This window comes from Malaya genurostris, chromosome 3 (assembly GCF_030247185.1).
Source record: "Malaya genurostris strain Urasoe2022 chromosome 3, Malgen_1.1, whole genome shotgun sequence".
Lineage (NCBI taxonomy): Eukaryota > Metazoa > Arthropoda > Insecta > Diptera > Culicidae > Malaya > Malaya genurostris.
The window spans coordinates 182237236-182255327 of NC_080572.1; the positions used below are offsets into that span (position 1 = coordinate 182237236).

The 18092-nt window shown below is 37.9% G+C and overlaps 1 protein-coding gene across 6 annotated transcripts in view; it reads right to left on the reverse strand.

The window, feature by feature from the left end:
• Positions 1–18092, reverse strand: part of LOC131438746 (uncharacterized) — a 98772-nt gene that overhangs the window by 5057 nt on the left and 75623 nt on the right. For 2 of the 6 annotated variants that reach the window (XM_058608979.1, XM_058608977.1), the window contains 7 exons: positions 8641–8772; positions 8252–8575; positions 7861–8187; positions 7561–7725; positions 7161–7343; positions 6967–7098; positions 6672–6761 (listed from right to left, as the gene is read on the reverse strand). In XM_058608979.1, coding sequence (XP_058464962.1) covers positions 6672–6761; positions 6967–7098; positions 7161–7343; positions 7561–7725; positions 7861–8187; positions 8252–8575; positions 8641–8772 — 1353 coding nt within the window. The remainder of the gene's footprint in view (positions 1–6671; positions 6762–6966; positions 7099–7160; positions 7344–7560; positions 7726–7860; positions 8188–8251; positions 8576–8640; positions 8773–18092) is intronic. The other 4 variants (XM_058608982.1, XM_058608981.1, XM_058608980.1 and 1 more) reach the window with 3 other exon arrangements.

Genomic DNA, 18092 nt, shown 5'->3' on the forward strand with positions numbered 1-18092 from the left:
CTACCAATTATGAACACCTCAATGAGATATTGTAATTAAAGTGCAAAAAAAAAACAGTTTTAATCCACCTAGAGGTTTAATGATGCTTTTTGCAACAGAAATTCCTTGAAATGCTACAAATTAAAAAAGTTTAGAAAAAAGGTTTGAAGATTTCTGTTGCACATTTCAATATGAGTTAATGAAAATCTTTTCAGTCATATGTAAGAAAGTGAAGCGGGCTCCATTTTATTACATTTGTCGGTACTTCCGGAACCAAAAGCTGGATACCGGCATAGTGACATTCGATTCATTCAACCATACCCTAATATGACCTAAAAATTATTTCATGGCCTGCAAACTAGAGATATTCAATATAAAGATGTAGCTAATGAACAAAGTATTCCTGAAATTGGCATCTTTATACTGAGTATCCTACCTCCGAAATCAGGGGTTCGATCCGAATGAAAATTGGGCTATTCTTATGGCATTTTGAGACCTTCCATTTCCGAGAGAAGTAAGTGACATTATTTTCACATTTTTGGCGCATTATTTTCACATTTTTATGCATATCACCATGTAATTTTGGAACCGGAAGCTGAATCCAAATGAAATTCCGGAACTTTGTCCGAGACCATAAGACCTTTTATATGAATCTGAGCTTGTGAAAATCGGTTCTGCCATCTCCGAGAAAAGTGAGCAGTGTTAGTGATTACCGGTAATTTGGCAGGAAGCGGCTCGATATTTCTTTGCATTGTATACAACATTTTCAATCTGGTAGATGATTCTTCATTTCTTCGCTCATACTTTGAGTATTTCACGGCCCTTTTGAAATAGATACAAATAGATCTTTTGCAATGATCGGCGCTGTGTGAAATTTACCAAGAGAGAATCGCAAGTTGACAATTATCGAAAAAAATCGAATCGATGATTCGTATTGATGATTCTCATATTAGAGTACAATATTTCAAAATCGCAATTATTCACCTCCCGGATAGAATCGGATCGCGAAACGAAAATGAGCGACCATTTGTTGCTTCAGAGAAACCCGTGGACAACTTGACAGCTCCCATACATCGAGAATATAAGTAAGTAAAAGTTTTGGTTCTCTGGTTCCACAATGGCGTCGTAAATAGAATAACATTTTGAAATAACGTATCTGTTTTTCGACAATCTGCGGCTTAAATTTTTATATTTAAATAAGTAAAATAAATTTTGCTAGCACTTCTTGACATTGACAAAATAATTATGATGATATGTTACTATGGTTTAGTGTAAGTATAATTTTTTTTTTCATCAATAGAAGGTTTAAAAGTAGTTCATCACATTTCAATGAATAATGAACGTGAAGTAATGTATTCTACTGAATAATTAAATAACTAGATCTGGGGTTTTTATTCTGAAAACAGCCAATTTGTCAAAATTTATTTTAAAGAAAGATTCTGGATGACTTGGCGCTCACTGGTAGTCGGCTATAACAGTAATCGAAAACAAAATGTTTTTTTTTATCTTTCGTCTGGCTGATTTAAACACTTCAGAAATTACTCTTAAAAGTAGGTGTTGACAAATGGCTTACTGACCATTATCCGAAAAAATACTTAAAATATTATTGACCTGTCAAGTTATATAAGTAATCTATTCGCCACCGATCATTTATTTCTGGAAGCCTGTCTTTATGGCTCAGAGCCCCATTTTACGTGCGGGTTTAAGTCAAAGTCAAAGTCTTGGCATTATATTCCTTTTGTGGAATTTGGCCTTTCTGTTTTAACAGACTTCGCAGCCGATTCTTAGTTTACAGAATCATTGCATGGCTATGGCAGTACTATGGATCCTACTGACACTAAGAACCCTTCCAGGTCGGGGCTCGAACATAGAACAACTGGCTTGTAAGACCAGCGTCCTATGGATTGATCCGCCAACCCGGGACCGTGCGGGGTTAAATAAGTGACATAAAAATTATTTTATGCAAACATATGAGTATTAGTACACTTGAAACCAAATCTACGGATTTCACCTTAGGGAAAAGTGGCATCACTGGTGTTAACTAGTGATGGGCGAGCGGCAGTTTTCGCAATAAATCGATGTTTGATTTTTCGAGAAAGATATTGTACAGATAGATTTTTCCGTCAAATACAGATTTTTGGAAAAAACAGTTGACAGCACTGGCGAGCGGTCACGTCTCTTCAAAATTGAGCCGCGGCTCTCAACATTAAAAAATAGTCAAGCTACAACCATGGTTCTTGTAGTCTGAGCTAGAGATGGGCGAATGCTCACGAGTCGTTCAAAAGAACTGCGGCTTTCAAAAAGAGCCATGTCAGTCAGCATTCAAATATTAGCTTTCTAACGATGATGTTTTCTAATGGAGCTGTCAAAATACATAGGAAAATTTATTCTCCAGTAATTTTTTACTTATTTGAAATAGAACAGAAATTTTTATTGTTTCAAACAGAACCTTGGGTGCTGTTTTCTTTTGCGTTTTGAAAGATAAATTTGCAATCATCATCCTCGCACACGTACACTTTGTGAAACACAACGTTAGATCGCCCATACCGCACGTGTATTTTTGTGGCTCTTACAGTCACTCTCTCGAACCGCTTCTCCACATTGACATTTATTGAGAAAGAACCGGCACTTACGAAAGAGCGTTCGGTTCAGAGCCGCTCATTGAAATGAGCCGTATTGCCCATCACTAGTGCTAACCCGTGATGCTCAGACGGGTCATCGAGAGAAATTCGCTCTTGCACTGGTAACCATTGTATGTTAAATGAATCATGTCGGTTTTTGTGTGGCTGAGATGATATCCGTCTCTCTTTGATGGCACTGATTGAATCGTGTGAAGAGTTGCTAGAGAGCGTTTTTTGATACGATAGAAGCCATCCTTGAAAGTGAGTGAAATTATTTTCACATTTTTTGTGAATTATCTCCATATTTTTGGTGCATATCACCCTTTAATTCCGAAACCGGAAGTCGGATCCAAATGAAATTCAGGAACTTCACATGGGACCATGAGACCTTTAATTTGAATTCAAGTTTGTGAAAATCGGTTTAGCCATCTCCGAGAAAAATGAGTGACAATATTTGTCTCACACATATACAGATATTTGCTCAGCTCGTCGAGCTGAGTCGAATTTTAGTCGGTTTTTACGGTTTTTCGGGATTGTACAGCTAAGGCAAAACAATGTAAAATACATGAAAACAATGATTTTCTTAATTTTTCTTTAGTTTACGAACATTTCTTCGACCATGAAAATTTATCCTTTGTTTGTTTAATGGTTATTTTTACTTTGGGGTTGAAACATAACATAAATGATGATATTTTTTTGTATAAAAATATCGAACATTTATTAAATAACATAAAACGAATGTAGAATATTTTTCTTTAACATTTCCTATAGGTGCGGCGTTTTAGCATGAGATGTAACATTTCACTTTCATTAACATTTTTGATTCAAATATAAACCAGAGATGGCATTTCACCAGATAGATACACGCTAGAGTCAGATTTTTGCCACACCGAGGATGAAAAAAACGAAGCATCGCACAAAGCGGAAAGCGCACTTCTTCTCAGTGTCGAATAGACAGCATTTGAGTGTGTGCTTGTGGTTAAAGCAGCTGGCGCGAGTGAAACACATTCTCTTCGCATGAATCGCTCACACGCGCTCTCGTCTAAATACACCCAAGTGGTCACTTGCGCGTGATGTTGAGCGAACACTTCTGTGAACTTCAATTAATAGAGAGTAGATCTGGCCTTGCTATGAAAAATTTGCAAGGAAAACCGAAAATTTTACGATAAATTGTTTTATTTTGCTGATTTTGCGTGTCCACGCTTCATCTACGCAAACCATACAGCAGAGTGCTCACCGGCGTGTACACCTCTGTGAAAGTATCTGCATCCACCTCAGAGAATTTATTAGCTAATGCTCTAGCACTTTGGTGCGATTCAGTGGAAGAGGTAAAAGGAAATAAACAAACGCACTCATGATGCGTGTACACTTTACACAACAGTGGTGTATAAATGTGAAAGAGAAGAGCTCTCGTTGAAGTTGTCAGTGCGAGGGGAGAAATTTTGCTTGCTCTTCGTCACACAGAGGAGATAGACATCTCTGATATAAACATCGAGAACAATTTTTTTAAAAATCAGGCGCGTGTGAGTAGAAAACAAATTAATCAAAGCAAACCTGTAGAACTTCAAATCGTTTTATAGCAGTTTGTGTTATGCTAGCTGTTTAGCAGCAACCTTTCTCTGACATGTTTCATGTGAGACTGAAATGTTAGCAATTATAATAAAAATTCTTTTGTTTATAGATTCGCAGGCTTCCAAAGTTTTCCAATTGAAAGGCTAACAAGAGCGTTGCTCCTAGTTGTTATATCGCTTACTCCTTTAAAAACATTGTCTCCGTTAGCCAGTAAGCCAGCATAGCGTCTTCGATTTTTATCAGGTAAAATAGAACAGTGCTAACTATTAATGAACATTTGAATCATATGTAGTTGAAAATATGTGGCTTGAAACGTTAAAATCGATACGCAGAAATACTTTATATCAGTTGGTGAAATAATATAGAAGATTGAAACAAAGCAGACTGACCTGTAATTGTTCAAAACCTGACCACATTTCTACATGTATTATTTCCTTGAATTTCTAATTTGCACACTAATATAGAAAACAAAAATGGGTTCAGCATCAAAAATTCACCAAACCATCCGTTAAATGATTCCATTTGGTTTACAGAACTGTTTGGTAGTTGTTTGACAGCTCAACAAAGTTTTCCCAATCGAACGATCAGTAGTCAATTCAATTACCGATCTATTGGAAACTCGGTAAAAAGTGCCAATTCCTGTGAAATTTTATAAGTATGTATGATACGATATGATTTAGCCGACGACACGACCTGCCACTCGTCTATCAAAACTGTATCGTAAATTTAACTACTCCTCAGTAACTGGAAATGTCAAACCGAAAACACTAGTGAATTTTTTTAAACTGGCAGCACAAGTTGATATATTTATTGATTTTGAATAACAGTCACCATAACCTTGGTTACTGCATATCGAAGGCAAGATGAATGTAAAAAAAAAATTCAGATCGGTGAATATATTACGGAACATTTTAATGGATTTACCTGACTCGAGTGGAATGTAAAAATTGAGGAGTATGAGTTATGTCTTTTATAAAGCCAAGTTCAAAATTCAGATCTTGACTTGAAACCGTTGTGTGAGAAGGAAGACATGGAAATGACCGACAACGAGCTGAGCGAGGCAAGTGCTCTGCGGTACCTGCATAACGTATGGTAAAATGATTTCTTAGTGGAATTCCACTAGTAATCCTCGAATAGTGGCCAACAAGGTGAAATACTGTTTCCACTGCTGCGCAATCAACCAACACAAAACAATTTTGACACCGGCATATTACACCGAATCCTACTGCCCAGAAAAGCTAGCAGTTGAAATGTACGGATGAATCGCTGGAAGCAGATCATTGTCCTCGTTCGTTGGTTTCATCCATAGTTTTGATTCAATTCCGAAAATCGAGTTCATTTAAATGTATTTCTGCTTAATTTGGACAAAGTTTAACACTACTAGAACTATTCCATCGCTTTCAAAACATGTTTATTTGTTTTGGGGTTCCTTGGTAACTAGTCCATAGTAAATTAAACAGTGTTGCTCGAGAAGATTATTTTTATTAGAGTGCCTATAACCAGAGTGACGACATCTCATCCGTAATTTTGGCAACAATTCAAAACATTCCATTAGCTTTACATTGAATTGACAGGTCGTTTGCTCGTTTGGAACTGGGAGCTGTCATTCCAAACGAACAGCTGTCGCCACTCTGATTATAGTCACTCTAATTTTTATCATTTACAAGGGGTCACTAGATTTGTGGTAACGGGCGGTGAATCGTTAGCGAACAGTTTTAATGCTGATTTTTCTTCGGAGTGCCTGGTCGTGTCGTCGATTTAGCTTTCTATTTACCATCTTTTCTTTAATTTCTTTCTTCCGAAAAATTAGAAAAAAAGTGTTTACTTAGAAAATATTAAAAAACTGATCTTTATGATTCTCTAACACATGGGAACATTTTGTGAAACATCACAACGGTAAGTGCCAGTCAGAGTTGCCATTTTAAAATCTGTGTACTATCTGTGTTGCATTTTTTTCGATCATATTCTGTGAAAATCTGTGAAAAACATTTTGAAGATCTGCAATTTTCATGAAATATTCATAAAAATCTGTAGAAATCTGGGTGGCAAAATAGGCAAAAAAATCTGTAGTTTTACAGAAAAATCTGTGAATATGGTAACTCTGGTGCCAGTTCGTAATAAACTCGTTCAGAAAAAAATGGTGCGAGGAAAGACTTGCATCTGTTAGCTGATGTTATTTATAGAGTTTTAACACGACTGCCGAGAATTTTTATTCAGTGGTTAGAGCGAGTTGAAAGTAGTCTGAAGCATTGGAAGTTGGTTCATCCATCAGGCATGGTTTGTAGTTCTTACATTCCGGGTTATGCGCTCTTACAGATTGCTGCAGCCAAAGTTTGTCTAATGTTGGACATTCACAAAATGTACACACACATACTGGTAGAATATTACGGGCATTACGGACAGTAGGAAAACATTGAAGGTTACACCCCTGACGGAAGCGGAAAGAAATCGGATTGTTTTGAATAGCTTCGTGTTTTGAATTTGGGAATTTGATAATACCTGACAGGCCCACCCTAGTCATTTGCTGTCGCTTACGAATGTTTTCAGCTGAACAAAAACTTCGGCAATAGGAGGGTGATTTGTTTTTATCTGGTGGTTTTATTCAGGGTTGTACCGAAAACAGTGCGTTTTATATATTACAATTGTGAATAAGTTGGTTGGTGAAGTTGAATCAATTGATTTTGGGAACAGTAAAAGTAGAAAGAATTAATAACTGACATTCGTTGTGCACATTTCATTGTGTATATGTGCTGAAATCTGGCATGCAAGAGAGACGGAAAATCCGTGTACTTACAGAAGTAAACAGCAAGGTACTGGGTTTCCTCTACCATGGATTCCAGCATAACTCTTGTGATGAGCTCTATTCGGTCTTCGGTCTTCTGTGTGATCAGCCATTGGAGTACTTCTTCTTCCTCATCCAGAGAACCTGAGAATAATAGCATGACCATAAAATATTAGATAACCGAGTCACATGCGCTGATGTCTTACCTTCGAACACATTTGGAATATTATCTTCAAAGTAAACCAACACCGGATAGTCAAAGATTCCATAGTGCTCAGCAATCTTGAAGTCGTCGGTTTTGACAAATAGAATACCGTGACGATCGCAATCATCATCGATGTTCTCTAGCGACTCCAGTACTCCTGCGCATTGCTCGCAATCATTGGAGTCTAAGATAAAGAAAATAGTTTTGAGTGTTGTAGACACACCTTGTAGGAACCTAACTAAGGAAACAGGGTTAAGGGCATTAGAACTGTGCAAATAACAAGTAGTCAGAAGCAAATGAACCGAACAAATTGGTTCACGCCAAAGGAGGGAAGATGCAGTAAGACAGTGGAAGTAGCATTCGGAGCACCGGGCATGGGATATCAAATGGATCCGCTATACCCTCAGTTGAATCGGGCGTCGTTGTATCCACGCTGGGTGTTTCTTCTCCAGTTGCTTCCTCTGTTTTCTCAGCTGTAACCTCGACTAGGACGCTTTTACGTTCCTTTGCCTTCCTTTGCTTGCGAGCGAGCTTAGAATTACAAATTTCGCAAGTCGTGCTGTTCCCTAAGGATCGTGTTAGTTTGAAGTGGTGTTGTGATATTTTATGTTGTCGTGCGAAAGATACAATATAATTGTGCGTTCGTTACGAAGTCAGAAAAGTCTTTGCAATTTGAGTTACCTCGTTGGATTCATACTTACAAAAGTAAACTGCCAGCGCGTCAGATTCCTCGATCAACTTCAGTAGCTTCAACCCGTCCAGGTCTTCGATGATGTCTCCACCGGGATTTTTCTGTGTCATCAACCAGTTCAGAATTTCGTTTTCGTCGTTCAAGTCCCCAGCAAAGATAACCGGATCCTTCGAACCAAGTTTAAAGAATACGATACCTGGCAAGGCGTAAACTCCAAGGTCTTTAGCCATTTGTTTGTCATCGATCTTGACGAAATTTATGCCAGCTCCATCGGCTTCGTCATCAATGTGTTCGATTTCGGCCAAAACTCGAGGGCATTGCTTGCAATCGTCACTGTCTGAGAGGATAAAACAAAATAGTAAACGAAATTTCACCATTGACCAATATCACACAATACTCACAAAAGAAGACTGCTAGGTAATCGGATGCCTGCCGTATTTTATGGAACATTTTGCGATTAACCCTTTCGATATGATCTGTCATTTCCATGTTCTGCGGGTTCGTCAACCAATCGAGCAGTTCCTCTTCGTCGTCGATATCGCCATCGTAGTTGATTGCTTTACCCTTGCGGAAATACGTGACTCCAGGAGGATTACGGAAGCCGAATTTCTTTGCCATCAGCCGATCCGAACACTTGACCAACAGAATCCCGTAATCGGCAGCTTCGTCATCTATGAGTTCAATGTGCCGCAGCACCTTGGGACTGACGTCGTCATCTTCCAGATCTGGGAAAGAAAGTGATTTTATTCGAGTTTTGGTTTTTGTGGCAACGATCAAGACGTTTCCTTACAGAATACTACGGCCAGGAAGTCTTTGGTTTCAATGTACTTCAGGAGCTCCTCGCGTTCAACTTCGTCAATGCTTTCGTCTGTTTTCTGCCCCGCTATCCAGTCTATTACGTCGTACTCATTCATTAGGTCACCTAGAATTCGTAGGAGATTATACATTCTGCTACTCTTGGGATTCGGTAATATAGCTAAGGTACTTACATCTTGCAGTTGGCTAATTATCACAGTATGTACTGAGAGAAATCGGTAAGAAGTTCGGGAAAATGTTTCAAAATTAAACCGATAGAACATTGCTCAAGCTTGGATTGACGTTAATCAAAACTTTATTAGTTTAAAGTTTCAAAAGATATAGAAAAAGTAAGGCAATAACAGTAATAAAATAAGTTCACTAGTCGCCTAATTTCTTGCATCTCCTTCTTTAATGTTGACTTAAATCTGGTTGTAATAGCAGTTTAGTCAGATTGACATCGCTTAGGTTTTTACCGAAACTTAGTCTCTAGCTATCATTATTCATAACGGGTTCCCTTTTTTTCGAGTAAGAAATATTTCAAGTCTGTACAGCTTTGAAAGTTTAGTTAGACTACGCTTCAACCATCTTTCGTATACACCATAGTCATACTGTTTTAATCGCGCTCTAGATCTGGACACATTTGACAGTAGTTTGTATTGGTTCTAACTGTTATCATATATGTGTAACGATTCATTTCTCGCCTCCTTCTTGTTTTTTACATGAGTTGTTGAAGATTTTGTTTGTTCTATCGTTTTGATTCCTTTGATAACCTTTTGATATCGTCTAGATTGGTAGACTAGGATAAAGTTTTACTTGATGACGAAATACCGAAATAAAGGAATGAATTATTTTCGGTGTATCCGAACAATGAAGGAGCAGTGCCAATTTCCACGATTCTGCGGTTGCTGCGATTGCGAGCTCATTTTAGTTTTGTTTTGCGTACCCTGTTCGATTACAAATCTAGTCAACAAGACAATTCACTCGGTATATTACACTAGTTTGTAGTTCGAGAACTTACGAAACCAACACATGCCAATGATTATTTACATACTAGTTTTCATCACTGTTTGTTTTTCTCTTGTGGGCAGTGTAAGTACTATGCAACTGTTTGCCTCTAGACTTTCCCATCAGGTCTACGGTTATAAACATTCGATTACAACTACTCTTACTAGATCATTACTAAGAGATCTGTACACATTTCGAAATTCGTCAACGTCATGTGTGTGTGTGTGTTTTGAATAATTATACCAATCAGCGTTCGTTCACCAAAGTTGTTTTTCTATAAACTAGTTGCGACTTTCTTGTAAAGTAAAGCGTGTATGCGTGCGATGTGCATGTGCGTCGTAGTGTGAGTAAGCGCTAGATGAATTCGACAAATAAAAATATTGCTTTGCACGCGGTATAATTCACCGTTCGGTTAGCTAGTGTAAAGTTATTCTCTGTACTATCCATAATAAATCCCTGACTTCCTAGCTAAATTAGTACTACTTTTGCAATCAAAAATATAGCTCAAATATGTTCTTCTAAAAACTTGCTTAGTGTATGTGTCCTCGTAGTAAATATATTCTTTGTAAATAACAAACTTGCAGTCTATTCGAGAATGAACAAAACAGTAGAGTTTACGAAAAATAGTTAATATCTTTGCCCTAAAATGTGCGAGGTTTGCATATGCATCGTTTACTTTCACTTTGCGTCTCCAGTGCGTGTGCGTGTGAGTGAACTACTGTGTTTCTATTGTTTTTTTTTTGATGCGTGGTAGTGATGTGATGTCACTCGGTTTTGCATTGTCGTGACAATGTCAAGCTCGTTTACTGGCTGATTTCGGTTTTTTTCAATATTTACTAAGCTAAGCTTAAGCTAGATTATTTCTCGGCTTTCTTCTTCAAAAGTGATTTGCCATCATCGCACTGTGCTACTTATTTACTCTAATCAGTATTGCGTTAGTTTAAGAAATATTTCTCCTTTTTTTTATTCTCTCTCTCCCTCTGTTTTTCTTTGTTTCTATGTTTTTGACAGTTGGGATGTCAGATTGTAACTCCAATCAGCACTTTACTTAGGTGCATCTAGCGGGGGGAAATAAAGAGAACGAAGAGATTTTGTTTTAGAAAACGTGTCGTTTATGATGGACGTTTGATGCGAGAACACGAAAATGGGGGGGTGGTGGAAGTGTTTCGCTAGAAGTTGTCTTGATGGATCGTTTCGATTTGGTCTTTTTGAGGTCAACTATTCATTTGAGAGGCTTTCGTGTGTATAGCATTTTCACTCTATCTGACATTTTCACTTGGTTGATAGGTTTAGGTTCATCAAGCGTAACAAGGTTCGCATATCAATCATGCCGTTGATGGATGGTTTGGGCCTGGTAAGGTACTCTGTGTTTAAAGAAATGTGTGCACTCTGGGTGTGGGTGTTGGGAGGGACCATTTACCACCAACCCAATTTGCCGAACAGTCCCTCTTTGTCATCGTCGTCGTCGTCGTCATCGTTTTTACCTTTGGCCTTCGTTTTGGACTTTCCCTTCACCTTGACCTCGATTGGATTTTTCGCCTGTGCGGCTTTCTTCTCCTTGGCGGCGGCCGCTGTGGCATCGGCTACGTCGGACAGTTTCTTCTGCTTGAAGGCGAACTGGCTCTCGGCCTCTGCGCTGTCCCGTCGACTGATTTTCTGAGCGGCCATCTGCGTTACGCGGGTATTCTTCTCAACCTTGGCCGGACAGCAGCGGAACGAATCCTCTTCCTTATGGGACTTTTTGTCCTTCTTGGTAACGCGACCGCTGTGACCCAGTCCAACGTAGAAACATTCGTCATCTGTGTGTATACAAAAAACATTTTGTCAGATTTAGGTTTGATACGGTTTTGGTTGGGCTTTGGTTTTGTTTTGGATAGTACAAAATTTTGGCATTGAACTATTAGGGTGGTGAATGTAAAGATTACTCAAACTTCGTTACACTTTGCGAGATCATTCACTGTTGCAATTCTTTGCTTGTTTATTTTCGTATGCAAAGGTTAGTACAATTTTCTTAGTTGCATTATTCAATCGCATCGCGTTCTTACTTAAGTTTTTATTTGCATTACACAGTGGTTGAAAAGTTTTGAATAATGCAAAAAGCACACTGCGTGAGGTAGAGAGGCTTCCGAGCTCAAATATTAGTTGTTCGTGCTATTTATTGTTTTGGAAAGTAAAATTGCGTTTGCCTGTAAGTTTGTTAGCAAAAGACTGCAACATCACGAACAATCTACTTCTCTGAAGCAGCTAATTTATGAATCAACTGACAAAATGTTTTTTGTAAACCAAACCGATTATTTAGATACAATTTTTCGTGTTCTATTAGGTTTTCGCTAGATTCATGCTTCCAGTGGAAATATTTTGAACTATTTAGAGTCGCACAGAGAGCAGTGGAGAGGAAGAGAGGGTGTTTGCGAGCGCGAGAGAGAGAGAAAGTATTTAGGAGTAGCAACATCAGTGAACAATAGGAACTGCTTGTTCTTAGGGACGGAACACGAGAACGAACTTTTTGACATGTGGTGCATTTGGGTGGATTTGGCTCTCGTTGGGGATTTTAGGCGGGGCCGAAAAGTCCTCGTGTCTCATGTCCATATGAACAATGCTATCCAAATTAATCACACACATTGCACCATGAATCACAGCGATACCTAAAAATACAACTATAATTATTGGATTTAGACTACTTAACTGACACTGCCTTACTACGTGGAAAAGGTTGTACATAATTTTCTACATATTATTCTTCCAACTACGTTTTGTAATAAACTTTGAAACATTTATCCCGTTGATAGAAATAAAAACAAAAACATTGTGTCAGCATAGATCATAAATTTATCTATCTCGTATAAACCGGCGGACGGCGTTCGTTGGTTTTACAGAAAGATTTTCATAGCGAACTTATTCTAATGAAATATTTACGATATCGAGGTGGGAGGTCGACAATCGAGGTGACGAAAACATTGTAATAGCAGGCATGCAAGAATGTAGTAGTTACTGTACGATACATTTCGTGGCCACAACACAGACATAAGCGATGGGATGCAGCATACAGATTGATTTTGTGAAATGAATATGTTTTTCGTTGTGTAATTTATGACGATTTGCTCACCAGTTGGACTTTGATATCACGTGCTTCGAACAGTGTTTAGTCAGTCAAACCAATGAAATTTCGATTTGGTTAAAAAATACGCATGAAAAAAATATAGTTTTATACGGTTGTGGCTTTGGGATATTGAAAAAATTCGAACAAGGTTGAATCTATTTCTTTTTTTTTTTCGCAAGAACAAATCGCTTGCCGAATTTGAAGAGTATGCCCAGAAACAGTGACTGAATTAATTTTCATCTCTTTCGATGTAAAAAAATTACATATTTTTCTATCAACACACTTTTAAACACTGATAGAAATATATACGATCGATTCATGTGTAAGTAACTCTTCAATTCAATGTAATATTGATATTGCACGAAATATTCGTTCAATTTGCTGGAACGGTTTGTTGTTGTTTTATGTCTTGAAAAATAGTGTGAAAATTGAGTGTTACCTTTACATATAAAGAAAATTTGTTGCTATTCTACGTGAAGTAGAGGTATTGTGCAGGTATGTATTGTTAATTTAAACAAATGAGTGGAAAAAACTTCAGAAATTCTGCAGTAAAACTAGTCCAACGGGGCTCCAACTCCTCATGTTTAAAATGGCTCAACAATGGACCTCTGTCTACCGGGTTTGTTGAACGAAAAAAATGGCATTCGGTTCAACGGTCTGTTTCAAAATCGGCAAACGAAGGTTCCGTGTTGGCCTCCCGTTGAACGATTGATTGGACTTTCATTGGACCAATGAAGGACCACTGTTGAACGTTTTTTTCTAAGTGGGATGCAAGATTGACAGAACCCTTTTGAATCGGTTCTACATTTTTAGCGCCTTGGTTTTATTTTTTCAATAGAAAGTACGTATAACTGACTACCGGATTTTTCGTTCGAAATACAATGAATATCTTGGTAAAGTTTAGCCGATATTCAGGAAAAAAATCTAAGTGTGCCCGATTGTTTTCGAATTAGGTTTTTTACCGTCACTGCTAACCTCAATCGAATGAACACATTTTGACAGTCCAGCAGTACTGTTTGTAAACAGAGATTTTGTTTTGTTTGTCTGTTAACAATTTGGATAAGACCATTTACGGTCCATATCACCTAAATAGAGTTTTAAAACATTTGTTCACGATTGGATACGGTTTATTGAATAAAAGTGACTAGTTGCAAAGTGTAAAGATGATTGTTTAAGATGAGTTCTTCGATTTTTGTTTAAGCTTGTTTGTAAACAGTACCGCTGAACTGTCAAGGATGAATTCTTGTTCATTTGTTACGTAACGATAAAAAATCTAATATTTCGGTTGATTTTTTATTAGGGCGTATAAGCAAGTGACAGTTTTTCTTTAATCACTCTCTTTTTCGATTATTGTGATGTGATTAAAAAGATTTTCTTTGATATCACTATTCTGTTTGAAAGTCGAAAGTTTCGGGTATCATTTCATGCAAAGAGTTGAGTGATAAACGTGGGATCCGCTTGGTAATTAATAGAAGAGAAAGTAAACAAAGAGAAACTGTCACTTGCTTATACGCCCTTTTGAAAAATTAACCGAGATATATCCACCATCAATTATTGATGAATTCAATGGCGATTTCCGGTTTGGATTATTTCAAGTGTGAAATCCAACATGATCCAATATGTTTCAAAATCGTTCAATTTTGATTCCAAGCAGTCAATTAAATCTGTTCTGAATCCTGTATGGGGCCAAAATTGAATGAACATGATTATTGAGCATCTTAGAAAGTAATTTTAAAAATTAAATGTACTCAAAAACGAGTGATGATCCTATTCTTCATTTTGGGTGCAAAAACGTAAGAGCCAAAATTATGAAGATACTATTTTTCTTCATTTAGAGCTTTATTCCTAAGCTAAAAAACTAGTGAATGCAGAAGAACTGAGATTTTGACTACGTGCATTTATTATGGAATTGAGAGACGTGTGACTCATATTTGAGTTATGTATAATGAGTGTGTAGACAAATGGAATCGTACTTTCCGCTTGTGAGAAATTCTGGTAGCCGGCAGAAGCCTGGCAAGATTCCAGCAGCTGTCAATATTTTGCAGGTGAAATTGCGTCACTCGATTTCTTTTGATATTCTTCAATTCTGCATTTACATGCAAAAATGAAAACGAGCCTTTAGACTAGGTAAATGATTTGAAAAAAAAACTGGTATATTGAGAGAAGAAGTTTTGCATATCTTGTTTGGTAGTGCAAAAGCTATGTTATTGTCCTTCATTAAAACTTCTAAGGCTGTGAACCATTTCGCGGTTAATTTTAACTTTTGGTTAAAATCTGACATTCGAGTGGTTATTTCTATGTTGTCAAAAATAACTCGAGAGCATGGTTATTTTTGACAGATCGATGGTTATTTTCCAACACTGTAAAAAATCTTGCAATGAAAATTCTAATATTAATTCCGAATAACTTTCTGTCCTTCAAATTTTGAAATGGGCCGCAATTTTAGTTAAATTTAACTACTCGACACAGAATAACCACTCAAGTGTTAAAGTTAAAATTAACTGCGAAATGGTTCACAGCCTAAAAACATAAAATAACCTAAAATGAAGAACTGATTCAAAACGGTCATCCTAGTTTTGTATGGCAAAAATTCGTCAGAAACAGAACCATTAATAAGCTCTAGGCGAAACACTCTGCCAGAAACGGTTGTTGCATTTTTGCCAGACTCTTACCAGAATTTTGACGACATTGCGGTAAAACCTTCTGGCAGACGCTGCCAGGTGTCTGGGAGAGAAACTTGCCAGGCACATGTAAGCGAGTTGGCTCAACGGCTCGGTTAGAAACCAGTCGTTTTAATTGTTCTACAGCAGCGTGTCTAGTTCGCGGATTTGATTTGACAGGGATTTATTTTGAAAATAAGTGCATGTGTTTTTGCGGTGAAAGGTGCGGAATAGAGAACGAAAAAAGAAAACTGATTCTGCTCAACAACATCGAAATTTCGTTGAAAAATTTGCCATTTCTACTAGGGGCAATGTTTCCAAGCGGTGCCGTGGTAGCAAAAGTCCAATTTTGTGCTAAAGCTTTGGGTCGAAATACCCAGTAAATCCGAACATCGGACGCATCGTGCAAGAAAGCTTTTGATTGCGTTTCGAGCTTACATAGTGTATCGGTAGAATAAAAGAGTGAAGAAATACCAAAGCAGAGAGCGGATGTCTGATTCTCAGGGGATGGGATATATCAGGGTTGGATTTCCAACTCCGAACATAGGGTTAGAGTTTTTCTGGCCCTAAGAGGCGAATGACCTTAAGGTTAAAGCCTCTATGATCGAAACAAAAGAATGTATTTCACACCCTATCCGGGAGACGTCGGCTCGAAAATGCCTTGTTTGATGTTCCTTCGCTCTGTTCCTATAGCGATACATAATATAAACATAAAACTTTTTTAGGTCGTCGCGGTTGATGCAAATGGTGCAGAATTGTCCGATGGCGGGCCGATCGAAGCGCTACGATCGGCCCCATATCGTGCTCAATCGGTCCGATGATCGGACTTATGCGGGTCGACGAATTTCACTGGTTATTGGAGTTGACAATAGCAAACCCAGAAGTAGCAGAGCGAAATAGCGATAAAAATGCGAAGCCAATCATCAAATTGTCCATCAAAACAACAGAGCAGGCTAACAGACAAAATCTAGTAGTCATAACACTCGCCCGAATGTCGTACGACCGGGATCCAGCTATGCCAGATAGTAGTTGTGTCGTTTCCGAAGATTGGCATTTTCCTCGGAAGCTCGCGCGGTAAAAAGCTCTTTTCCGTATATTTTGTCTGTGGATCCGTAGGTCCGTAGAAAATGTTCGAACTCGTAGATCTACGAAGATTTCCGTAGATCTGACATCGCAGTCGGGATCTCACGAAGCTACTTTCGATATATTAGCTGTTTTTCAAAGGAGGGCTAAACTAACTTTGACAGCAAATGGCGAAAAACATTGACTTTGTTTTCAATTCCTAGAAAGTATAATTTATTCTCAGATCAATTTTTGATAAGTCGGTGAACTGTTGATTTATCTTTGAAAAGTATGCATTTTTTTCTACTTTTCTTCTATATCCACTGGATAAATCAACATAAAAAGAGTTTCGCCCTTTATCGATTTGTTCACTTCCATGCACTCATTCCATGACGGAATGAGAAATGGATTCTTACTCGGCTGCATGATTTTTCAGTGCTCGATCGGTTCAGTGCTAGAATTTTCGCCTGAGTTGGCTGCTCGATCAACCTGATTGACAGTGACATTATAAATGTCATTGAATATTCGCTCATTTTATGAATGTGTTGGTGTAAAATTTAGGCGACTTAAGCCATTTCACTACACTCCAGCTAGAGGTATGGATGATGCTGACTAAGGTCGGCCGTTTTGGTAATTTCCAGCGAATTTCAACAGTTTATGTTGGAATTCTAAGAAGAACTGGTTATTTACTAGTTCTGTATATCAGAAAAACATGAAGATTTCAATGTGTATAATCAGTTATGTAATGTTTTCATTTATAAATAAACTGAAAGTCAGCACGAAAACGTGCCAAATCGGGAAAGAAAAAGAAGAAGACAAATTGACAATTCAGTCCGCATCTTCTCACTCAATTCCGACTGATTTCCGAATCAACCGGTTGTAGGCGAAATTCATTCGGAATCGGTTGTTGCACTGGAGTTGGAATTGATTCGGAATTCATTATGATTTCCACATGAAATTCCGAATGAAAATTTCTCGCCGATTCGGAATTGATTCGGAATCCATTCGGATCTGATAATGTGGGCATTATCGAAATGACGGAATGCGCAATGAATTCTTACTCGATTACATGATTTTTCAGTTCTCGATCGGTTCAGTACTAGAATTTTCGCCTGAATTGGCTGCTCGATCAACCCGATTGACAGTGACATTATAAATGTCATTGAATATTCGCTCATTTTATGAATGTGTTAGAGTAAAATTTAGGCGACTTAAGCCATTTCACTACACTCCAGCTAGAGGAATGGATGATGCTGACTAAGGTAGGCCGTTTTATTAATTTCCAGCAAATTTCAACAGTTTATGTTGAAATTCTAAGAAGAACTGGTTATTTACTAGTTATGTATATCCGAAAAACTTGAAAATTTAAATTTATATATTCAGTTATTGCCTTTCTCATATAGAAAGGTTATGCAATCACTGTGAAAACCGACTTTTGAAGCGAGGCCCGGAGGGCCGAGTGTCTTATACCATTCGATTCAGTTCGTCGAGTACGCAAAATGGCTGTGTGTGTGTATGTGCGTATGTGTGTATGTAACGTGTTTTTTGCACTAACTTCTCTCGGAGATGGCTGAACCGATTTTCACAAACTTAGATTCAAATGAAAGGTCTCGTGGT